The sequence below is a fragment of the Halichoeres trimaculatus genome, unplaced genomic scaffold, assembly GCF_033239565.1.
Source record: "Halichoeres trimaculatus isolate MK-OKI-2021-1 unplaced genomic scaffold, fHalTri1.1 fHalTri1_scaffold_8, whole genome shotgun sequence".
Classification (NCBI taxonomy): domain Eukaryota; kingdom Metazoa; phylum Chordata; class Actinopteri; order Labriformes; family Labridae; genus Halichoeres; species Halichoeres trimaculatus.
In genome coordinates, this window is record NW_027437186.1 from 37,474,246 (window position 1) to 37,498,587 (window position 24,342).

The 24,342-nt window shown below is 37.1% G+C and overlaps 4 protein-coding genes across 4 annotated transcripts; 1 reads left to right on the forward strand and 3 right to left on the reverse strand.

Annotated features, from left to right (window-relative positions):
* Positions 1-2,431: 2,431 nt before the first annotated feature.
* On the reverse strand, positions 2,432-7,735 carry echs1 (enoyl CoA hydratase, short chain, 1, mitochondrial). The gene is made up of 8 exons (XM_074675825.1): positions 7,548-7,735; positions 5,470-5,667; positions 5,245-5,372; positions 3,754-3,853; positions 3,541-3,645; positions 3,319-3,438; positions 3,162-3,229; positions 2,432-3,077 (listed from the first exon to the last, which is right to left on the reverse strand). The coding sequence occupies exons 1-8, from the start codon at positions 7,636-7,638 to the stop codon at positions 3,012-3,014; spliced, it is 876 nt and encodes a 291-aa protein (XP_074531926.1). The 5' UTR covers positions 7,639-7,735; the 3' UTR covers positions 2,432-3,011.
* A 1,690-nt stretch (positions 7,736-9,425) lies between these two features.
* Positions 9,426-11,950, forward strand: sprn (shadow of prion protein). The gene is made up of 2 exons (XM_074676082.1): positions 9,426-9,558; positions 10,169-11,950. Exon 2 carries the CDS (start codon positions 10,169-10,171, stop codon positions 10,634-10,636), a length of 468 nt encoding a protein of 155 aa, XP_074532183.1. The 5' UTR covers positions 9,426-9,558; the 3' UTR covers positions 10,637-11,950.
* Positions 11,951-12,020: 70 nt separating this feature from the next.
* On the reverse strand, positions 12,021-16,001 carry mtg1 (mitochondrial ribosome-associated GTPase 1). Its single transcript, XM_074675970.1, has 11 exons — positions 15,757-16,001; positions 15,544-15,610; positions 14,641-14,743; positions 14,472-14,558; positions 14,312-14,368; positions 14,144-14,234; positions 13,998-14,059; positions 13,800-13,896; positions 13,633-13,714; positions 13,442-13,554; positions 12,021-12,210 (listed from the first exon to the last, which is right to left on the reverse strand). Exons 1-11 carry the CDS (start codon positions 15,857-15,859, stop codon positions 12,113-12,115), a joined length of 960 nt encoding a protein of 319 aa, XP_074532071.1. The 5' UTR covers positions 15,860-16,001; the 3' UTR covers positions 12,021-12,112.
* Positions 16,002-16,513: 512 nt separating this feature from the next.
* LOC141794678 (peroxisomal N(1)-acetyl-spermine/spermidine oxidase-like) lies at positions 16,514-22,515 on the reverse strand. Its single transcript, XM_074675076.1, has 10 exons — positions 21,987-22,515; positions 20,997-21,173; positions 20,505-20,635; positions 20,238-20,425; positions 19,887-20,068; positions 19,631-19,800; positions 17,739-17,824; positions 17,533-17,645; positions 17,238-17,392; positions 16,514-17,157 (listed from the first exon to the last, which is right to left on the reverse strand). The coding sequence occupies exons 1-10, from the start codon at positions 22,126-22,128 to the stop codon at positions 17,011-17,013; spliced, it is 1,491 nt and encodes a 496-aa protein (XP_074531177.1). The 5' UTR covers positions 22,129-22,515; the 3' UTR covers positions 16,514-17,010.
* Between the last annotated feature and the right edge of the window lie 1,827 nt (positions 22,516-24,342).

Consider the following 24,342-nt stretch of genomic DNA (forward strand, 5'->3'; position numbering starts at 1 on the left):
GCTTTTCGCTGCCTCTCCGCAGACTTTTGTGCTTCCCCGCGGAGAGAGGAGACGAGTTTTCTTCTCTCCTCCTTTCGAGAGTTTTGTTCCAGGGGGCTGACAAGAAAGCGAGCTCCAGGGGGAATATTGAATGAAAATAAAAATCAATTAGGCCATGGCCTTGTGGAGATATGGGGCGCCGCCGTGTGAAGATCAGAGAGTAAAAAGGTGCTCGGCGGTGATTGGAGCGGCTGAAGAAAGCGCACACTAACCAAATTTGTTCTGGTGATTTCTTTGAAGTCAGAATTATGGTTTTCAGCCAATATGACGCAAAGTTTCTCACAAGGTGAGGGGCGGGGCTTAAATTTAACTAACTTTTTAATATCCCAACAAATTAATGAGACAGTTTTAAATGACTTCCTCCAACCAATCTGTAAAGTTTGGGATTTATCTGAATTCATCATTTCATGGACGAACTCAGCGAGCAGCTGAAGATATTTTTTTTTTTTACAAACAGAGGTTTGTTTGTCTGGTTGTTGTCGTAAAGCTGTCACTTTACGTATTTACACTTGCAAACAATCCGGTGCACGTCGACGCAACAGGCTCAGTGAATTTAGGGTCTGCACGCAGAGTTGCTGCACCTTCATCATGTGCCTTAAAGCACAAGCGCGCCCTCTGGTGTTAGATTCTACAAACTGGTCGAGTTTAGAGTAAACTCCTGAATTTTCAGTCTTTATTTTTCTTCAACTGCTTTATGCATTTTTATCCTCTGTAGAGGCATCACTTTCAGAGCTTAATTTAAAAAATAAAACTTCTGATTTGTCAGAGTTTATCCAATGAAACACAAGATCTGTCTTTCCCAACCGACCTCTGTGTTTCATGAGTGTAATGCCATGCCATGATGCTTCACCTCCAAACTTCACTGTTGGTGTAGTGTTTTTTGGCTGATGTGCAGAGCCATTTCTCCTCCAAACATGGTCTGTAGTATGACAGCCCAAAAGTTCAGTTTTGGTCTCATCTGACCAGACAACATTCTCCCAGTATTCTACAGGCTTGTCAAGATGCTGTTTAGCAAACTTTAAACCAGCTTCAACATGCCTTTTCTTGAGGAATGGAGTCTTGCGGGCTGAGCGTCCATAGAGGCCATGGCGGTGGAGTGCATTGCCTATTGTTTTCTCTGTAACAATTGTACCTGCTGCCTCCAAGTGTTTCTGGAGCACTTTCAGGGTGGTCCTTGGCTGGTTGAGTCCTCTTCTGACTATCTTTCTGACTCCCTGGTCAGAAATCTTCAAGGAGCTCCTGTGCGTGGCCTGTTGATGGTAAGGTGCTGCTTCTTCCACTTGTGAATAATGGCCCCAACGGTGCTGACTGGAATATTCAGGTGCTTTGATATAAGTCTGTAACCAGTTCCATTCTGATGCTGAGCAACAATCAGGTTGTGAATGTCTTCAGAGAGCTCTTTGCCTTTACCCATCATGAGGTGTGTGCTATTTAACTGCTTGGTGAAAAAAACACCTTTTTTATAGGACCATCAATTTGCTCTAGCCCAGCTGATGTTGGTTTGCACTAATTGGAAGTTCAAGTAATAATTACTGACAGATTTCAGGTGGTATGGTACATTTCCTGTCCAAGGTATTCAGCCTTTCCATGGTGTGTTCAATACTTTTCTCCTGTGTTATCGTACTTAATTCACCATAATCATTATTTATGGACCTGAACGTTGTGATTTCTTTTCATGTGTGGATTATTTGAGTTAATACCAATGTCTGGGAGAAACTTTGTTTGAATTGCAGCTTTGGAAATAAATGTGATGAGAAAAAAGTTGATGCGTTCAATACTTATTTTCCCCACTGTACATATATACATAGCTCAAACCAGATTTAGCTTTATGGTTTCAATGTTTTTTTTCCATTTATGATGATTGATACACCTGGAACAGGGAGGGCAAAAACAAGCTACGACTGCTACAAGCTAACTTTTAGATAGTAAATGATTTTTATTTAGTTTTAATCACAAAAAACTCCTGATTTATCTTTTTAAAAATATAGAAAAGATGACAGAAAAAAGACAATTTTTCAAAAAATGAAGTCTTGCTGTCCCCTACAAAGGACATCTGATTAAAAAAAAAAAAAAATTATTAAAAGAAAATATTGCAGCTCGCTAATTTCAACTAAGAGAAATATGTAATATAACCCAGAAAAATCTGAAATTGTAGCACTTTTCTTCTTCTGAGTTTCAGGAGGATACTGCCTTTATTTTATTCTATTTTTATTTTATTGTGGCTATTTTTTTATATCTTTCTGTTGGCATTCATAGAGCACAGCAAAGAATATATAATATATATATATATGTAGAAATATTTTAGACCTACATTAGATGAAGGTAAGTCAGTCTGAAATCAGGAAATTTGTTTTTTGATCCAATATCTAACAAGTTTATCTCACAGTCTGTATCACATGTTTACTCTTTACGTGATCATTGTGTTTAATAAACAATTGATGGTTTCGGAAAAGAGCAAAGAAATCAGGTATTTTTCTTTTGCATTTGATTTTTGAACTGATTTTCTGTCTGTAAAACCACCTGATGTTAAAGACGTTTGAAACAAGAGCACTTCAAAACAGAAATCAGTGTGTGAGTAAAACCGGAAGACAATTGTTTTCACTTTGTTCACGTCTCAGTTACACGTCTGAAAATCACTCTGGAGCTGTATTTGTGAAACATTCACAGAAAGGCGTCGCCTACAAAGCATCAGACAAATGTTAAAAGAGAAATCGAAAAAGGCAAAGTCAGCACGAGTCATGACTGTGATAGTTATCAAAAGTTTCACACACACCCCTCGTCCACTCGGGCTCCTACACACTGCCTTTCACTCAGAGACTCAGCAGGCGCTCGTGCACGCGCTGAATCCTATTCAGACAGTTTTCATGTCCCACTACAATCAGGAGTTTCAGCTTTGTTCAGCTTGTTGCAGAAAAATGACCCATTGATTTTGTCGTTGGTGTGTCCTCAGCAGAGCTCCTGAAGCGCTCTCTTTACTTGTCCTGGAAACTGGCCTTCCTCTTCTCCACAAACGCGGTCATACCTTCTTTACGGTCATCCTGCAGGACAAACAGAAAAAGACGGGGCTGCAGAAACTGAAAGAAACTCCTCTCATTGGCTCTCAGACCAGTTTTAGTACTCACTGTAGCAAAGGTGGCGTGGAAGAGACGCTTTTCCAAACGGTTTCCTTCAGCCAGAGTGAGCTCATACGCTGCGACGACACAGAGACACGAGTCAGATCAAACAGACGTGAAATAATTTGCATTTTGTGAGATAAAATCCTTTCTTCAGGTCACCAACCTGCATTCACAGCCTCCTTAGCCATCGCAGAGACCAGCTTGGAGTTCCCAGCAATCTTCTCTCCACATTTCACAGCTTCAGACACGAGCTGGTCCACGGGAACGATCTTACTCACCAAACCTGAACACACACAGGAAAAATCGATGGAGGAATGTCGTCTCAAAGTGAAATAACCATCATCAGCTGTTTGACACAGAGGAAGACGCAGAGCGCTGCTGGTACCTGACTGCTTTGCTTCCTGAGCGTTAATCCTGTCTCCTGTGAGCACCATCTCCATCGCCAGAGACTTCCCCACAGCACGCGTCAGCCTCTGAGTGCCGCCGGCTCCTGCACGCAGACAGACAAACATCATGAGGAGCAGCTCCAGGAGAAACCTCCTCCTAACGTCTCTGCTGCACGGAGCGCGGGTCAACATGAGTCTTTATGAGTCTTTACCAGGGATGGTTCCCAGCAGGATCTCTGGCTGCCCAAACTGCGCCTTCTCTCCGGCGTAGATGATGTCACACATCATCGCCAGCTCACAGCCGCCTCCCAGCTGAAAGACAGAAGTCATCAGTTAACCCAAGGGTGTTCAACCTGCAGCCCTTTGACCCCTTTGCAGTGGCTCCTTGTAGCTTTAAAAATATTATCAAAATAAAAATAGTTATGTTTCTTCCAGAGGGTGTTGATGATTAAAGACACTGACACTAAATAAAATCCTGTGTTAACATTTAGTTGAACTAAATCTTCATCCCATCTGTCAATAAAGCCTGCCACCACTCTACTTCACCTCCTACAACATCAACAGCCCACCAACTTTCCATGCACCTGTGGCTAACCTCAAGTTTAACAGCCCTGGGAAGGTAAGTTTCTTCTTCTCCTTTGTTTTTGTTCTTTTTTATATATTTCAGAATTGTTTGAATTTTTTGCAAATTTTTTAAATTATTTTTTTTTTAGATTCTTGCAAATTTTTGAATTTCAATTTTTGAAATTGTTGCAATTCTTTATTATATCAAAATGTTTTGAAACTGTTAAAATTTGTGAAACTAAAAAAATGTTGTTGTTTTTTAAATTTCTCAAACTTTTAAAATTTGATTAAATTTTGACAATTTTTTTTTTAAATTTTTTTAAATTTATGTTTGGCAAATTTAAATCTTTTTTTTTTACAAATTTATAAAATTTCAAATTATTTTTGCTTTTATATACTTTGCAACTTTTTGTTTTTTGTAATTTGTTTCCTCGTAGATTTAAAAAATGTTATTAAAATGAAGAATTTTTATTTTTCTTACAGAGGGTATTGATGATTAAAGACTGTGAGACTATTTCTTAAAAAAAAAGAAAAATTTGCAACTTAGGGAAATTTCTGCAATTTTTTAAAATTTAATTTTTAATTTTGTAAAAAAAAAATTAAGTAATATTTTTTTTTTGGAATTTTTACACATTGTTTAATTTCAGAAATGTTTGCTATTTTTTTAATTTCAATGCTAAAAATATATTTATATATTGCAAATTTATTAAAAAAGAAGACATTAAATGTACAGTTACATAAATTCAAAAAACTTCTCATTTAGATAGTTTTTCATAAAATTTACTTTGTATTGAAATTTAAATAATTTATAGTCTTAGAGATTTTGTGGCCCCAAAACTGGTCCTATGAAAGTAGAGGTTGCAGACTCCTGATCTATTCAATCCAACTTTAATTGTGAAGCACTTTGAAAACCAGGACGGATCAAATACTTCATGTACAGAGAGGGGGATGTATTATTAGGCTAAAGATTTGGACACATTTCAGCTTTTTCTCAGCCTCTTCTTCATTTCTTTCAAGTCTAACTTCTCAGATTGTTGATGAGAGTCTTTTCTTCATGTAAAAGGTTTTATTGTCTTCTCATGTTGTATATTTTATTGTATCTGCTAAAAAATAAAACTTAAACCAAAAAAGAAACTTACAGCAAACCCGTTGACGGCTGCAATCACAGGCTTCTTCACCGTGGACACTCTGTTCCAGTGAGCCAGGAAGTTTCCCCCGTAGCACTCCTGGAAGGTCCGGTTCTGCATCTCCTTAATGTCTGCTCCCGCTGGAAAACACAGAGAAACACGCCACGCATTAAATCACACACTCCAGGAGAAAAAGCAGGAGCAGAAAACACACACACACACACACAGTTCTCCTACCTGCAAACGCTCTGTCGCTGCCAGTGATGACGATGGCTCCGACTTCCCCGTCAGCTTCGAAGGCGTCGAGAGCCTGACCCACCTCCTTCATCAGACCGTCACACAGAGCGTTCAGAGCCTTGGGCCGGTTCAGCTGGATGAAACCCACGTTACTCTTCTCTCCTCGCTTCTCCACCAGGATGTACTCGTACTGACCCCCTGCAGGGAGCAAAATCATAATGTGCATTAAATACCTTTTTATTTTTAATCTAAGTTTACAGGTATGGTTGAGTCCAGCAGGACTAAGGATGATTCTTTGTCCAATGTGATTTTTTTTTCATCCCTTTAGAGCATAAAACAATAAAAGTGAATTAACAGAATAATCAATATGAACCAACCTGGACCCAGATCAGCAGATGTCTGGGATCCTGAGATAAAAACCTTTTGGAGGCAGGACTAAAAAGTGTAACGGATTATCAGACATGAAGGCTTTTTAACGCTGTTTTATACACACCATGCCTGACTGCTTAACACTGCTTAAATCAGGTAATGGGTCAACAAACGTAGCCTGACTTCAGAAACAGAGCTATCTCTATTCAAGGTGAAGAACAGGTAAATCATTTAAGACAAGGTGAAAGATCAACTCTAACAACTGAGTTTCAAGGTCTCAAAGAGATCATTAAGACCTCTGAGCTGATTCAGTGTCAGGCAATACATTTTGTTACTGTCAATTTTTGACATTGAACTTTTTTTTTTAATGTTTACAGAAGATACATTCAGATCAGTGCATTTAACACGTGGGCTGGTAATACTCTGAACTGGATGTCAGGATATCTATGTACACATTTTTCAGCAACGCTTTACTTCCAGACCTAAATAAAGACACAAAACTCAACTGTAACTTCTGCTTATTAGCATCAGATATATGATTAATATTATTTCACCATAAAAATGTTTTTTTTTTCTTTTTCCTTTTTTCATTAATAAAGTTTGTAAGAATTCTGGATTTTTTTTCTGTAAATAAAGGCGAAAATTTAATGATTTTTTTTTTAAATTTGTTGTTTTTGTAAATGAAGTTTGTAGGATTTTAGGATTTTTTTTCTGTACATAAAATTTTTAAGATTTCGGTATTTTTTGTAATTAAAGTTCTTGAGATTTCAGGAATTTTTTTCTGTAAAAAAAAAGTTTATAAAATTTAAGGATTTTTTTCTGTAAATGAAGTTTATAAAATTTAAGATTTTTTTTAATTATTTCGTTTTTTTTAAATAAATAATTCGCAAAATTTAAGGATTTAAAAAAATATATTTAGTTTTTTTGTAAATTAATTTCACAAGATTTTAGGATTGTTTTTCTGTAAATTAAATTTGTAAGATTTTGATATTTTTTCTGAATAAAGTTGCTAAGATTTTAGGATTGTTTTCTGTAAATAAAGTTTATAAAATTTAAGGAGTTATAGAAAAAAAAAATATTTTTTTTTTTAATAAAAGTTCGGAAAAATTTTGGATTTCTTTCAGTAAATAATGTTTTTATGATTTCAGGTTTTTTTGTTTTTATTTTTTTAAAATAAAGTTCATAAGATTTCAGGATTTTTATGAATAAAGTTTGTAAGATTTCAGGGTTTTTTTGTTTGTTTGTTTTTTTTTATTTTTCTGCTCTTGATGATCGCCTTATATCTGGTGTTTTTTGATCATTGGAGCCAACCAGTGATCGACGTCAGATCTGTGACCTTTGACCCACTTCCCTTCAGTGAATCATTACTGAACAATAAATCAAACCTATCGACTCCACATTGATAACAACATGTTCATGCATTGCTGTGTTTATGCCTGTAAACTGAATTTGTTTATTTATCGTTAGCACAGACTTGTTTCTCCCCTCTTCAGCTTGTCCTGATATAACCTCTTTACAGGTTATAAACTAACCACTGCTTCATGCAAACATCGAGTTAAACACGTGAATATGTTTTTAAAAACCACCTGTGTCAACTGTCTACCTGCTTCACGTGGGTCGCTCAGTCAGTGACGCAAGATTTTTGACATTGTGGCAGAGCTGCTCGTGCAGCTATCAAGCCTGTTACCTGGACTTGTTTTCGAACACACCTGAGCTGTAGAGGCGCGCGGCGGACAGGGCGGCAGGTGCAGCTCTGGAGGGTTTCAGGAGTAAAGCGGCGCTTCTGCAGAGAAAAGCCATGACAGCAGCGATGGAGGACTGTTGGCAGAGGAGTTGCTCCAAGATCCACAAGATCACTGGAAGCTACTTCCTGTTATGTCTTCTTCGTTGGTGTTTTCAGGAAGCGGAGTGGTTAGCTAACTCGCATTAGCGCCATCGTGTGTCGCGAGTATGAAGGTTTTTTTTTTATTATTATTAGTTATTTAGGTTTTTATTATTTTTATTTTTATGTATCTTTTGATTTTACACATTAGGATTTTTTTAATGAATTTATTCACCTCGTACATATTTTTTGTGTATATATTAATTTATACATAAGGATCTTTTTAACATAAAGATTTTATTTTTAAAATGTAACTACTCATTTATTACATACAGGCTTTTTTTAAACTATTTCGTTTTATACATGAGTTTTTTTTTCAGTTTATCTCTTTCAGTGTATCTTAATTTTAGCTGGATTAATATCAGAAAAAAAACGAAAATATTTTTATGGTAAAATAAAAAGAATAAATTTAAAAAAATATTAAAATATTCAGGTAAAAAAAAAAATTTTTACTTAAAAAAAAAAAAGATACTTCACACAATGAAAATGTTGTTTTTTTGTTAATAGTTATTTTTTTGGCACCAGCATGAATTATCTCTAATTTTTATTGCATCCATAATTACAATTTTACTGGTGTTAACATTTTATTTTATTTTATCATTTGTTTCTTTGCCACCTTAATTCCTTTTTTTTTGCCCTTTTTTAATATTAACAGTTTGAAAAAATATATTTATATTATTATCTTGAAAATTCAGGCTTTTGAAACCTCCATAGTCTTGCAAAGGTTAAAGATTTTTCTGAAAAGATAAAAATAGGTAGATGTGTTTAAATTATTTTCGACACAAAAAATGAAAAAAAAAAAAAAAAAATTAGACTAAAAATAAACATTGTGAGAAAATTGACACAATTATCGTTTGAATCTATTCACCTCATGCATTTTTTTTTGTGTATATATTGATTTATAGAAAAGGATCTTTATAACATAAGGATTTTATTTTTTTAATTCATCTACTCATTTATTACAAAAGGGCTTTTTAAACTAATTAGTTTTATACATAAGGATTTTTTTCAATTAATCTAATTTAAATCAACTTGAGATGGATTATTAACAGAAAAAAAACGAATATAATTTTATGTTAAAATAAAAATAAAAATAAATAAAAATAATAAATATGAAATTATTCTGGTCTGATGACTTTGATATTAAAAAAAAAGAAAAAATTCACACAAGGAAAATTTTGTTCTTGAAGAAAACTTTTTTTTTATTGTTTTTTTTTTTTATTTTGCACTTACATGAATTTTCCTTATTTTTTAACTTGTTTTAACATTATATTTTATCAATTTTTTTCTTTTTTCTTTTTTTTTTTTTTTTTGCTATCTTAATGTATTTTTTTAAAAAAATATTTGTTGTGCATTGTTTTAATATTAACAGTGTGAAAATATCTATTTATATCATTATCTTGAAAAACAGGTTTGTGAAACCTCCCTAGTCTGCAAAGGTTAACGTTTTTTTCTGAAAAGATAAAAAATATGTAGATGTGTTTAAGTTGTTTCCGACCAAAAAAAATAAAAAATTGTGAAAATACAGAAACACTTATTGCACTAAGGCTCCAAACTCTATTTTAATCATGCTTTTTAAATTGTCCGATAAATCACAAGAATCCTCCAATGTGTGTTCAAAGAGGTGAAATAAATCAGTCAGTGCATCTGAAACAACAACAGAAAAGGCAAACGATCCAAAAATAGATTCAACGAGCTTTTCACTCACAGTCGCTCCTGCTCACATGCGTCTGAGCGCGCTGCGCGTCCCCGCCGACATCTCTGTGAACGCGCCTGCATCGCCCATGACTATCCTCGTTTACCTTTCCTCCACAAAATAACAAAGACACGGAAACACGGTAAGCACACAGCATCAAATCTGATCCTCAAACTGAAGACAGGAGCGAGGGGTCGTTTGCATGTTGGTTATTTCTGCATTTCTGCTTTTTAAGGGTGATTTAATATCTCTAAGATTCATCACTGTAGCATTAAAGCTAATTTATTAAAATACTGCAGGGTTAACCATGCATGAATTTATTCTGTTTATACATTTAGTTATTATATTGTGTGTGAACCAAATGACCGAGCAGGCTGCTGCAGATCTGTAATGTAAATGAAATGATGGCCTCTCACTGCTGACAGAAATGGCATCTTTTCCTCTTCCTCACACCAAGCCATAACCCAGTGTTTCATTTTTGCTGTGTGCAAAGGCCGAAAGCAAAGGACAGTCTGTTCTCCTGAAAACATGTATTTTTAACTGACCTACTTTGATGGAGAGCAACAATCTGCAAACACAGAAGTGTCTTTATGAAGCTGAAACTCCAAACAGGAGCAGCCAGAAACCCATGAGTGTGGTGAGAGTGTTATGTCACGACAGCTCAGGGGGATTTTACAGAGCATTGATCAGCAGCAGAGCGATGTGATCGTGTTTACAGCTGGATGGATGATTTCTGTGTCTTCCTCCTGCAGATGACTGGAATGAACCAGTTCGTTGCAACCTGCTGGACCTGCCTCCTGCTCTCTGCGTTCCTGTGTGAGCCGGTGCTATCCAAGGGCGGTCGTGGCGGCTCCAGGGGCTCCTCTCGGGGTTCCTCCTCCCGCAGCTCCAACGCGGGGACTTACAGAGGAGGAGGCGCTTATGGAGGAACTCGCTCTCGCTTTAGAGCGGCGGGGCGGTCGTCCCCTGTAAGGGTGGCGAGCGCTGCAGCAGCAGGAGCAGCCGTGGCGTTAACAGCAGATAAATGGTACGCCTCTGCTTACCGCCGCAGCAACGCCGACTCCTCGGAGGAGGAGCTGGATTACTACAACAGGACCAATTACTTTGACGCTCTGATGTCACGCTCCACGCAGAACGGATCCACTCTCTCTCAGCTGGTTTCTCTCATTATCGCAACCTTCTCCCCAAAGTGTGGACTCTTTCTGGATAATCTACTGTAAAACTTCAGGTTATTTTCTAGCAAACATCTCAGATTCAGGCAGAAACCTGATCCACATGGAGCTGGAAAGACCACTCAGAGGTGCAACATGGCGTATTAAGACAAAACAATAACGAATAAAATCGCTGTACTGTATGTTTTTTTGCACATATATCAACCACGCAGAAAGACAAATGTAAATTACCAGCACAGTATTCAGTGACGTTTCACCTCTCAGAGAGCGCCTTCGTCAAACCTGCGTCCCCCTCAGTGTCGGTTCAACCTGAGACGGCTCCTCCACCTAAACCCTGATCCCTACGACTGAGAAAAGTGTTCGATGTTGGTTTTAAAAACCAGCTCCTCATCACTGTAACAGGAAGATTTCAAGGAGGAAAGTGGCGCTGTGAGAAAACGATGAACAAGTGAACGACCAAACTTTAAGGTGCCAATCTCAATCACAAGAAGCGTGTGTGTATATTTTTTATGTGTAAAAAAAATGAGAGTTTGGATGAATTAATGAACTCTCTGAAGTTTAGGGGACCAGCTGTGTGAAGATTTTCTATGAATAACAGAGTCAAAGTGCCAAAGTGCCCTGATATCCTGACTGCCACACAACTGATGGGATTTTTTCATTTGACTTTTTTGCGTTCATGAAGACTGGATATGAAGATTTCCTCTTTAGTTTGAGTGAATCCACTTAAAAAACACTTGAAATTAAAATAATTCTCAGTCACTGGAGGTGACTCTAAAAGATAAACAGCTGCTCTTAATGTTTTTCATGTTTCTCTAAGTTTCCACAGTCTGTCCACTTTGTCCCAGAGGAGATTTTATGGGACTAAATAAGAGATGAGACGTAATTATTTGAGTATTTACAGCCACTTAATGTGAATTTATTTGTCCTGGATTCATCTACGGAAAATTCAGATCGAAAAATTCAAGATGAAAAATTCAGGTGGCAACATTTGGGCTACCGAGGACAGGAAAGGCGATATAACAAATTGACATGAATATAAGAAACATCCGGATGTTGTTATCTGAATTTTCCAACTTGAGTTTTTGGATCTGTGTTAGAGAAATTTCTGTATTTAGACAAATTTGTTGTTGAGTTATGAAACTTAACTTTTATTTCAGTATTTAGTGTTCAGTGGCTGTTAATATGGAAATAATTATGTCTCTTATTTGCTTCCATCAGATTTTTACCTGCAGCAGACACTCAGGAGCAACAGACTGTTCCACATCTCTAAGTGCACTCTGTTAAAATCTATAACCCCTGTTGTATATAATATATAAAATAAAGAATTTGTTATCACTGTCTTTATGCTAATAAATCTCCTGTTTACACCACGTCTGATGTTTGGCTCATGTGTTTAAAGAGGTGAGAAAAAAGTCCAACAGTTTGATCCAGTTAGAATATTTTATTTACACAAGATACAGAATATAAAGATGAATTTAACATATTTAATTTATAACAGTCTCTGTTTTATTTCTAAGGCTTCAGTCAGTCGAGCATTACTTGTCCCAGCTCTCCTTTCCTGAAGGCTCGGATAAAATCGTAAGCTGCTGCTGTGTAGTTTGGGATGGTGACTGTGATATTACCTGAAGGGGGAAAATGACAGAACTGAGGTCAGAGTGATCATCTATGAAAGATTTGGTGATTTCTATATCATTAAAAATAAAATCTGTCAATTATTTTTTTGAGCGGTTAATTAAAAAATAATTTTCTGTCAATATTAAAATTACTTTTTTTCTGGCTGTATTAAGTATTTTTGATGTTTTCTACAGGCAGCATGTACAAAAATGTAATTATGCAACGATTATAAATTCATTTATCAATCTGATAGCTCATTCCTGAAATTTAAATTTAGTCTTAATTCAGTCTTAATGCACATTAAACCTCAACAGTAAGTCATAAGATAAATAACACAACATCCACAGAAAATGTTTGCTCTTATCTAACTTTCTGCAAAAGGCCAAAGGTAACAATAACCCATAATTTGAAACATTAATAATAATAATAATAATAATAATAATTATTATTATTATTATTATTATTATTATTATTGTTGTTATTATTATTATAATGATAAAATAAAGCCTGTAATGTAACAACTCATAATTTGAAAAAAATATAATAATAATAATAATTATAATAATAATAATAATAAAAATAATAATAATAATAATAAAGTCTGAAATGTAACGACCACCCATAATATAAAAAATAATAATGTATAATAATAATAATAATAGTAATAATAATGATATTTAAAACAATAATAGTAAAGCCTGAAATGTAACAGCCCAATATGTATATTGTAATATTAAAAAAATAAAATATTTTTATTATCATTATTAATAATAATAATGCTAATAAAAATAACAATAATAATAAAGCCTGAACTGTAATGACCCATAGTATTAATAATAATTATAAAGAAATAAAATATTAGTAATAGTCAAGCCTGAAATGTAACAGCGACCCATAATAAAAATAATAATAATATAAAATATTAATAAAATTATAAAAATTATAATAATAATTACAATAATAATAATATTAATAATAATAATAATAATAATGATAATTATTAAGCCTGAAATGCAACAACTAGTTGATAATGTAACAAAAGTGCTGAGCCTGAAATGTAATAAAAATAATTTAATAAAACCAAAAATGTATCAAATTTTTTACATTTCCGGCTCTAACAAGGCTAGCTAACTTTTTCCCCAAATCTTCATCTACCCCTGTAAATCTAATCCACTAAGATATTGTGTGTCAATAACTTTTATATGTAGCAGAATATTTCTGGCACAAACACTTTCTTACCCACTCCGGTGATGGCTTTGACCCTCTGAGTCTTTCCAAGTTTGACAGCGATGCGTTTTAGGATGTGCTGAATGTCGTCACTCGGCTCTTCTAAATCATATTTCTCCACATATCTGCACAAAACATCAAATACTGTAGTGGGGTCAGCTGTAAAATGCCCCGCTCAAAAGCAGCGTCATCATTCAGCTCACCTGAACTTCTCGAGTCTGTTCAGAGAATAAAGCAGGTAGTCTGCAATGACATCTTCACCAACCACATGGTCCAGGATAGTTCCTGGAGGAAGAAACAAAACACAACCATGACTACTTTTATAGATCACTTGAAAATCTGATATTTTCCTGATTTGAGTTGTGCTCACCGCATAAAGCCAGCTTCATTCCTGTCTCGACACTCTCAATCTTAGGAGGTAAGACTCCTGGTGTGTCCAACAGGTGAACTATGGGTCTGTCACACACCTGAGAACAAAAAGATGACAACATATGTACAAATCTGCAACAAGTTGAATTTACAAACACAAAACTACTCTCAAAGAGAGGCACACGTCCTCCACACCCACCTGAATTCTTGTCAAAACTGCTTTGGTTATACCTGGTTCCCCTCCTACTCGAGACGCACGACCTGCGACAGGTGGATACAAATCACATTTCTATTTATTTGACTGAAAAAATATCAGACAACTGCTTATTTCATTATGACACACACCTTTCTTCAAGTTTGTTCTTCTTAAGGAGTTGATGAGCGATGACTTCCCGACATTAGGCACCCCGATCACCATCAGGCAAAAACCTGTGCTCTGAACAAAGTGAATGAGAAACCAGTGAAGGAGAGGAAGGTGGTACAACAAATGATTTAATATGCACTCAAACAAACCTCTTCTCTGTGAAATCTGGGTTTATTCTGGATAATGTCCAAAACTGTTGGCACAATCTGCAGCAAATTAAAAAGAAATAATGTATTTATTTCATATCAGCAGAGAAAAAACTTTTAAAAACAATCAAACGTTTAGTTCTCAGTGACGGACAGACTTTACCTTCTGGACGTTGTCATCTCTCTGCTTTAAGCAGTCTGTGAAAAGGACATTCCTCACTCCCTGTTTTTCCAGTTTTTTCAGGATACTCTGCAGGGTTAATGATAAAAATTTCAGTAACTGGATTATTTTTTAAGGTGCTGATTACACTCAAACTTCTTTGGACTTTTACCTGCTTCTTTGACAGGTCAGTAAGATCCATCTTGTTGAGAATGAGCAGATGTGGTCTGACGTCTAAAGTCTCCTGAAACACAGGGTTTCTTCCAGATAAAGGGATGTGCTTAGTGTTAAAGAGAAATGTCATGAATGTGGCTAGATTTGTATTGTTATTCGGTAATAAAATAATAAAACCACCATTTCAGTTTGATTTTATAATGTCAAGTCCATCCCTTGGACCAGAGACCATCCTTACCTCATCAATAAAAAGAGACCAATGCCCACTGCTTTTCTGAGACATACACTTATCAGAATGTAAACAGTTATTTTCAGAATGTAAATGTTTTGCCATGTCTATCATAGAAGTGTTTGACTTGTACTGTCTTGATTCTAATAACCATTAAACGGTAATCCACGCTTTTATTACATCTCGGCTGGATTACTGTAATGCGCTTTACCTGGGAGTCAGTCAGGGCTCGCTTGCACATCTCCAGTTGGTGCAGAACACAGCCGCTCGGCTTCTAACTGGAGCACGTAAGAGGGAGCACATTACTCCTATCCTTTAGTATTTTATGGTTTGTTTAAGTTTTTGTCAAATGTTTTATTGTTTTAAATTATTTTTAGAACAATGTCACAATTTATTTTACTATGTGCACCTTTGTTTTAATGATTTATTTGTTTTATTTACTTATTTATTCCTGCACTACTTTTGTTTAAATCACTCTGTTTCAGCTGAGGTTGTTTTAAAGTGCTTTATAAATAAAGTTGAGTTGAGTTAAACACACTGTTAACCAAACCGTTGGGATAAAAACCACATTTAGGTTCATGGTTTGTCTCCTTTTGTTTATGTGAGTAACAGAATAAAATATTCATCAAATATCACCCTGCTTTCTGGTATAATTCAGACCCCAAAAAGGATATCCTGGCATCATGGATCTCTATGATACAGTCCACATTCTTCAGATTGGCTCTCATCTGCTTTAGCCCTGGAAACGTCACATGAAAGTTACTCTACTGCAATACGTGAAGGTTAAAAAACACGAATTAACCTTTTTTTTAAAAAACAATAAATAAAATAACATAAAATAAATAGAAACTTTTCCTCTAACTCCTGTCATCGCAAAGCTGTCACCTTTAGCCATGTGTCCGGGGAACCAGTGAGCCACATCCCGTCCTCCGAAGTCGAAAACGGTCCTGAACTTGGAGACGCTCCGGAGAGTCTGGTTCAGTCTCATAACTGAAGCTAATTTAAGATTAACTCACTTGACTTTCATTTAAGCGAAGAGGAGACTCATTTTGACTAGCTAACTGTTCAGGTAGCTCATCATTACCGAACGTATCGGTCGCGTGCTTCACTGTTTACATGCCGACTTGAAACCGTAGCCTCCAAGTCAAACGGTTCCGCTTCACAAACGATGTTTTTACCTGGATGAGTTTCTTACAGGCCGTGAAACAAAACATGTTAGTATTAATACACTCACAGTTTCATTAAAAATAAACAGGACATGTATTTTTTTTTCTTGTTTGGACTAAAAGTTACATATTGGGATTCAAATAAATAAATTACAAAACAGTTTAATCTCTGTTTGACATATTTCACTCAGGAGCTGAAATGGCTGTTGTAAACAGGTATAATAAAAAAATCAAATAAATTAAGCCCCAAAGTTAAAATAAATAAATAAATAAAAATAAATTGAATAAAATTAAAGCTTATGGAACATGTTTGGTCAGACTCATGTTTAATAATCACACACCACACTCATCCAATAAAAGGCAACATCAGAGGAATCATCACAATAGCAAAAAAATATAATTATATAGGACGATTAAACCTTTATTCATGTGAAAAAAAGCAAATTAGTGTAAAAATATTTACTTGTCAAATATAGGTAGAACATTTTACATTTTATCAACACACTTTGCAAATGTATTATTAAAATGTGTTTTTTGCAAATAATATGACAGCAAAAAATAATTTCTAAAAAATATAAAGAAATAATTAGTAATTCAATTATATAATTTGTGTTACATTAAAAGTAAAAATAATTCAGTTTTGATTCAATACATTTGACCCCACAGCATCATTTCAGTCCCTCCAAATCAGATACATAAAGACGGATAAAGTGAATAAAAAAGCAAAGACAAGTTGTTTAAGGCGCTCACAGGTCAGACAGTTTGACATTAGCTCAATGAAAGTCTTTAAGTTTTTAGCTGTTTGAATCGTTAATATTCTTCATTGTTTTCAACATCAAATGCAACAGGACCTGCTTAGTAATGTGTCAGATTCTCTTAAGATCATAATCACCATTCTGTGAAAAAAAAGGCAGGTCAGCTGTTCAAAACATGAGTGTTTTAGGTTTGTTGTGGCTTAAAGCAGCATGTTTCATTAAAGGTTTGACTCGGGCACAGACTGTTGGACGGAGTAATGAGAGATGAGCCGCTCAGCTTCTCTCCACCCGCTGAGGACAGCCCCATGGACGGTGGAGTAGTGGAAAGGATGAGTGGCTTCTCCTGCAAACAAAACCTGCAGGGGCTAAAACAGAACCGGTGGTTACAGCTCAGAGTTTTCATTCATCTGAGTGAGTGTGAGATGGTGTGTGTGCTCTGTGGTACCTGTGCAGGTGATCCTTTGGTCGGCAGAGGCTCCATCATGTTCTCAAAGTCCTGAGTTGAGCAGAGCTTCCCTGGGAAACAGTAGGATCCGCATGTCCAGGGGTCATGAAACCACTGAGTGTGCAGGATCCTCTTCGGGGTGAGGGTGGGATTTCCTGAACACACACAGTCAGACCCAATGAATGTCATACAGCAACCGTAAACCTTAACTCACCACCGTGAGTTAAGGTTTACGGTGAGACATTAACCCCTCTTGATGGAGGAGAATCGCTGCCAAATGTTTGTGTTGACTGACCTGTAAACCTGCGCACTACTTGTGTGATGCAGTGTGTGACTTCCTGTTCAGACAGCGTCTCCATGTACTCCGACTCATGGCCGGCAATCCAGCCACACAGAGCATGGCCGTACCTGGAGGGTAAAGACCAAGAGTATCTTTTGTTAATGTTTGTTTCACAGTTATTCTCAGTTATAAACAAATCCTCTCCCGTGTTACACCCTGACCTCTCAGTGGGTTTGAGGACAATGAAGCCGATCAGCTTCTTCACCCAGGATCTCTCGATGTCTGACACCTGGTCCACCACTTCATCCTAAACATGAGAAGAGACAATGACATAAACACTCAGTATGTTTACATGAACGCAGCAGCCTGGTTAAAGTCATAGCTCACTTTGATAGATGGCGCTGTGTCCTTATAAGTGAAGCTACATGCGTATCAAACAAGCTTAATGATGCGCCATGAAGTTTGTTTGTTGTGTTGGAGCACATCAACCCTATTTATCACAGTCATCTACTTCCTGCCTAATCTTGTAAAATCCAACCACTGTCTGATAATTACCACATTACCTTGGTGTGTCAATTGAGCTGTGCTTTGTCTGAGCTGTTAAAACGTATTTCAACAGTCTGATCTTGCACTGACCAAGTTGGAGCTGCATATAAACGCACAGACAGGCTGACTCTGAATAAATGATGGATGATCTAACAACTCCCTGAAAGTGAAGCTAAAAATATGAAATAAAATGAGCACTAACACAAGAGTCAAAGAACTTTCATAGCTGTGAGAGTCTGCTTAAAATTAAAGAAACTGTTTTGCTTCAGACTGACTGCCAACCTGCGGCTTGTGAGCCTCATGTGGCTCTTTGCCTTACTGTGTGTGGCTTTTTGATCCATTCATTAATTATATATATATCAGTGGCGGCTGCTGGTCAGCCAAGAAGAGGAAGCTCATTTTTTTTCCCGGCTTACATCATAAATTTGTTTATTTATTTAAACGTAAATTCTACCCTCTGTTCCATTCAAAAAAAAAATGATCTGTGACCCTGTCGTACCAACCAGGTGTTTTTTTCCAGGGATTTTACCAGTGTTCTCTCAAGGCTCGTCATTTTTAGGAAAAGTAAACTTGCTGGGGATCGATAAAGCCTCCAGGTCAGTCCAGAACAACTGAGAAGATACTCCGGTGGAGGGTTATACTTCAAGATCTCTGACTGACTCATTTCACTGTCAATCAAAAAGGGATTCAGCCTCAGACAGATCATCCAATCATCATGCAGAAGCCCAGCGTCCAGGCCAGCCCACTGCCTCATAGACCCCCAGAGACGCTGAGTGTCCGATGGGCGGGACAAAGCCCAGCGTTTATCCAATGACCGTCCAGTTTCCACAGTGGAACAACCCACTCTACGCTTCCCCACTGAAGTCAGAAGACGCTCAGCGTCCGACTGTGTTAAAGCGCTGAGACGCTGCAGGGATGAATGAGAAGGAGGTGGAGCCAGTTACCTGTGATAGGAGCTGATTCTGAACTAAAGATGAAGGAATTCTAGCTCAGATTTTATCAATGAAATGTTCACGCAGCAGAACAGATCAACACTTTTTAGGGACATTTTAGGGGAAGCTGAGCTTCCCTTGCAGTCTTAGAGCAATCACCAGTGATGAAAAAAGTACCACATATATATATATATATATAAATATATGTATATATATGTATATATATATATATATATATATATATATATATATATATATAATTTATTTTTTTGGATCAATCTTCAGTGTTCATATACTGATGCCAACACCTGGGATCAGTGTTGGGTGATGAGATTGATACTTAAGTTTCAGTTTCTCTTCTCTACATGTACTCCACTTAATAGCTTACATGCTCGTAGCTATTTAGATAGATAGATAGATAGATAGATAGATAGATAGATAGATAGATAGATAGATAGATAGATAGATAGATAGATAGATAGATAGATAGATAGATAGTTGAAACTTCATTTTGTTTTTGTGTGAAAGAAAGTGCTTTGTAAGACCACATGTGTGATGTGGCTCTTTGTTGTACCATGGTAATTTTGTGGCTCTTGGTCTCTGACTGGCACCCATTCACTGACTTAACATCTCACCTCATCGTCCCACACCAGGGAAATGGCCCCGCAGTCCTCATCCCACCACGGTGAGTCAAACTCCACAAATATCTTATTGTTTGTGCCAAAGCCGAGTCTCTGGACGGAGTGCAGCTTGTGCAGAGGCAGAGGAGGACAAAACAGGGCTGAGTGGTGCTTCTTCAGGTAGCCTTAGAAAACAAAACAAGCAGGGGAGGTGAGCTCAGTGCTAAATAAAGAGAGTTTATTCTGCTGATGATGAAGCATCTGATCCTACCTAAAGACACAGTGACGATAACGTGATCAGCAGCGATCTTTTCCCCGTCATCACACTCGACCATCACAGGCTTTTCTGTCCTCTCCGCGTCGTTCCAGTGGACGCAGCTCACAGGCCAATTGTAGGTCACCAGATCAGGAGGGACCTCCGCCAACAGGTTTGTAATCAGGCCTTCATAGCCCCTGCAGGAGGAGGAAATAATGTCCAAATTAACCAAAAGTACAATTTGCACAAGGTGTGCCTTTTTATTGAAGCCACATCCCTCTCTTCTTATTAACCCGGGGGAATCCAGCTTTTATGCAGTATTGATAAATCATCTGTTTGCATGTTTGGAAAAGCTGGAGCTCGTACCTGGGGAACGTGCAGTCCAGTCCAGGAAGCCACTTGTACAAACCAAAAGCCCCCAGGCCAACCTCATCCATGCTGTGAGTCCCGTTCACGCAGCACTGCTGCTTCAGCAGGTGACTGATGGCACACAGCCTCAGAGACCTCGTCTTGGCATCCACATCCTTCCACTCCTCCGCTGCTTGTTTTTGCACCTGTATGAGGAAAAGGCAGCTCTTCAGCCCTGTGGGATGCACAAACTGGTGGCTGGTGTCATTATTTAAGTCTGTGTACCCCTGAGCGGATGAAGTCTCCCACGCTGGCAGTGGGCTCTCCTCCTTTGGTTGCGAATTCTGAACTTTCCGTCAGCAGTTTATCAAACATCTCTCTGGCAGGATCCAGTTCTTCAAGTGTCAGCCTCTGACCTGCACATGACAGGAACACACCCAGAGGTTTGAACATTTTACATACATGTTGATTTGAGGTGTGTGTGGGAATGTGTGTTTTGGCTAGCATTAAAGAATGTAGTGTGAAACCAACCTATAGAAAAGACTCAAACTAAGATTAGCTGTATAAACATAACTTTCAACAGAAAGACCTGTTGAACAGCTATGTTCTTACCTGGCACTCCCTGCTGAAACTAAACCACCTGTATATCACACTGTGTCTAAATTAAACCAGACTCGCTGTTTTTCTTGATTTATCAAAGGTCACGGTGTAGCTGCTCCATATTTTTTACTACTGTAGCTCAGTCTTAGGGATAGCTGTGATTATAAAATCAATTACCTGAACTGAGAAATATATCGGGAACCAAGGGAGGAATGCCCCCTATTTCTATCTCCTGGTTCTCTGGGATCAGGGCCTCTGGATCCAGGAGCCCGTACTGCCGGGCCAGACGAAACACTGGGTTCTCCTCACATGGTCCATGGATCCAGTTCGCCCCAATCTCGACTACTTTATCACCTTCAGAAAAAATCACAGAAAACAGATTTTTTTTTTGCAAACACGACAAAGGTGGCTCTGACAAATTTGGCACTAATTTGGGTGTTGATGGATGTTGCGCGCTATACAGACCCGTTTTTACAGAAAAGCTTTTATTTTGTGATTCTATCTTATTTTAATTGTGATATTATTGTGTGTATTTTTTAATTATTGATATCATAAATAAAGTATTCTTAAAGTATTATACATGTGGGCATTTTAAGAACCCTTTGGCTACTGCAAGGCAGGCGTGAAGTATGTTCACACTGGTTGATATGATTTTAATAATTGTACCGTGTCCCTGAGTTTTTGAAAAGCGCTATATGAATAAAACGCATTAGTGTTAATCATATTTTGCTCAACCACTGACATGTTTACATTTTCTCTAATGTCATAAAGTTATACAACAGAGTGGAGACATATGAATCTTATGAGTTCCATTTTTTGACCTAAAGAAGATTCTGTATATTCACCGATAAAACTTCAATATTAATATAAACTTAAAACTCAACAAAATGTGGTTTTAGTTTAATTTGGCCCAGCCTAAATAGTTTATTTATTAAAAAATTATGTTTGACAAGAAGCCAAACAAAGTTTTAAAGGTCCTGATTGATCACCAGATCACAGGGGCCCCATATGCCACCCTGTTTGACACGCCCCTGGTAGACTTTTGAAATAGGCTTCAATAATGAGCTTTTTAATTTCTTAAGAGTTGTTAATTATTTCCTAACGTTAAACATTATGCAAACTGCTGTTTAGTTGTGACAGTTTCTATCGTTGCAGATCTTCTCTCACCAAATCTGCCGGTTTTAACGCGTCCTCCGCTTCTTCCCGTCGCTTCCAGTATCCGCACATGATGAAACCCAGACTTGATCAGTTTGTGAGCGGCTGATATTCCCGCTATTCCGGATCCTATGATCACTATTCTGGAGTCCATAGTCACGGTACCGTGGGCCACAGCCGGAACCAGAGCGGGCTAGTTCTGCGATAGCGGTTTACTCCACTGGGAGGGAAATATGAGCTGCGCTTCCTTCAAGTGGAGATCAGTGGGTGCGTCTCAATGGCTGTGTCCGAAATGGCATACTAACATACTACATACTACATACTACATGGTCGTTGTGTATATACTGTATACTACATACTTTAAGTATGATTAGAGTGCCAACCGTTTACACTGTAGTATACTACTCGGTTTCCCATGATGCATTTCAAAACCTCCGACGACAAAAATTGGAAGCACACATAAGTCTATGGAAGCACACCAGGCTATCAAATATCTCTGTTGATTCGCCACATTTGAAAGTTTTAAGAACATTTTAGGCGAGAAAGTCATCACGTAGAAAACCAAAATGTGGTCATTTGAGCCACAAAACGCACGGATACAAATTTAATTTCGACATTTCGGACATTCCGTTAAGAGCGCCAATATGCTATCGAAGAAACTTCCGGTCCGCTCCAAAACAAGAGCCCAATTTACAAAAGTGTTGAAAGAACTTAAAGGAGATAATAAAAGATGCTTTTATTTTGAAAACGGAAAGTTCGCTAGTGGATGATTTTTAGCTAACACCGGTCTCAAGACGAATTCATCACTCTTCAAAAAATTAAAAAATGTTTACTGCTCGCAGACACCGAAGACGATCCGTCCGTCGCCTCAGGCACTTTATTTCTTTGTACTAACGTTTAGGTTTCCCTGTAGAGCTAAGTCCATTTTAGTCGCTTCTCATCTTGTCATCTCATGTATTTACGTTTATAAATACGGGGCTCGCAATGCATTATGGGGCGTGTCAGTACGACTAGTATGCCCACCTCCCATACTTACAATTTTTACCGATATATTATACATCCGGGTATTTCTCGCGCTCACAATCTTTTCATACTATTTAATGTGAACGCAATACATACTATTTTTGACGTCATACTTAGTATGAGTAGTACACGAGAGCTGGCTTTGCGGAAGTCTTTTCACTGACAGACACGCCCCCTTATGGAATATCACTCTCTGATTGGACGCTGCAGCAGCTCAGATTTAACATGAAACTTCACAAACACAACATAGATTAATAAGAGAAAAGACGAGCTGAGGACAGGCACAGAGGATCGTTCAGACACTGATTATAAATCTGGTAATAAAGGGTTTGCTGTGAGTTTAAAGCACAAAACACTGAACACAACCATCATCAAATCAATATAACAGAGGATTAATACAGAAAACTGACTGATCAATAATATCGCCCTGAGACACAATAAGGTGGGTTATATTAATATATTAATATAACCCACAAAAAAAATTCACCCTTGTTTTTTTTTTTTTTTTTTTTTTTTTTTGAAACAAGAACTCAAACTATATTTTGGATCCCTTAAATTGATTGATACAGAAAAAGCATCAGAACAGTTGATCTTTTGAACAAATATCTTGGAGAAGATTTTTCTTTCAGCATCTAGAAATTGACATTTATTTTAATTTATTATTAACATGATTTATATGTCCCTTCTTTTTTCTTTTTTTCTCCTTATCTATTTCCTCAATTTGTTTTAATTTGTATTTATATGGAGCAAATGTCTTTTATTTATTGAGACTTGTACAATAAAAGAAAAATAGATGAAAAACTTGTTGGTGTCTTTTCTGGGGGGGAAATGCCGCCATCTAGTGTCATGTATGTGTCATGAAACTATCACAGGCAACTTCAATCAAGTGTTCATCCTCTCTGAGAACCAGAGTTGCTCTGACAGAGGTCGTTAAGTTTCTTTATTACCATAAGAACTCCCAGCATTCAAACTGTATCATTATTTCCTTTATTGCTCATAAAGTCATGAATCCTAATCAGTGCCAGATTGAACCACCGAAAAATAGAAGCAAGCCGTTTTAAACCACTCAGAGATCTGTTCATGCAAACACTACAATCAGAGTTTGGAGATAAAACAAACATATTTGCCCACTATATTCAACATGTAGTTAATTGCAAAGTTCCTCATAATTAAAGCATGAATGTTGCATTGTCTGTTTCCCTGAGCTGCTGCAGGGTTGGGAAAAATTCTGCAGCAAAGTGTTTATTGGAATAATTCACCTGAAATTTAAACTATGATCTAAAGTTTACATGATTTAATCTCTTCAAAGCTTTAACTGTAGAGAAATCATCTTTTTGTATTACAG

What these genes read in the sequence shown, in the direction of transcription:
- LOC141794678 (XM_074675076.1), bottom strand. Translation starts at nt 22,128, where the DNA reads ATGGACTCCAGAATAGTGATCATAGGATCCGGAATAGCGGGAATATCA. An exon ending in CGTTAAAACCGGCAGATTTG is followed by an intron (nt 21,174 to 21,986) that starts GTGAGAGAAGAT and finishes TTTTTTCTGAAG; the next exon opens with GTGATAAAGTAGTCGAGATT. An exon ending in CCAAAGGATCACCTGCACAG is followed by an intron (nt 17,158 to 17,237) that starts GTACCACAGAGC and finishes GTTCTGTTTTAG; the next exon opens with CCCCTGCAGGTTTTGTTTGC.
- sprn (XM_074676082.1), top strand. Translation starts at nt 10,169, where the DNA reads ATGACTGGAATGAACCAGTTCGTTGCAACCTGCTGGACCTGCCTCCTG.
- echs1 (XM_074675825.1), bottom strand. Translation starts at nt 7,638, where the DNA reads ATGGCTTTTCTCTGCAGAAGCGCCGCTTTACTCCTGAAACCCTCCAGA. An exon ending in CAGCGACAGAGCGTTTGCAG is followed by an intron (nt 5,373 to 5,469) that starts GTAGGAGAACTG and finishes TGTGTTTTCCAG; the next exon opens with CGGGAGCAGACATTAAGGAG. An exon ending in TCCACGCCACCTTTGCTACA is followed by an intron (nt 3,078 to 3,161) that starts GTGAGTACTAAA and finishes TTTGTCCTGCAG; the next exon opens with GATGACCGTAAAGAAGGTAT.
- mtg1 (XM_074675970.1), bottom strand. Translation starts at nt 15,859, where the DNA reads ATGAGACTGAACCAGACTCTCCGGAGCGTCTCCAAGTTCAGGACCGTT. An exon ending in CAGTTTTGACAAGAATTCAG is followed by an intron (nt 13,897 to 13,997) that starts GTGGGTGTGGAG and finishes TTTTGTTCTCAG; the next exon opens with GTGTGTGACAGACCCATAGT. An exon ending in AATGAAGCTGGCTTTATGCG is followed by an intron (nt 13,715 to 13,799) that starts GTGAGCACAACT and finishes TTCTTCCTCCAG; the next exon opens with GAACTATCCTGGACCATGTG.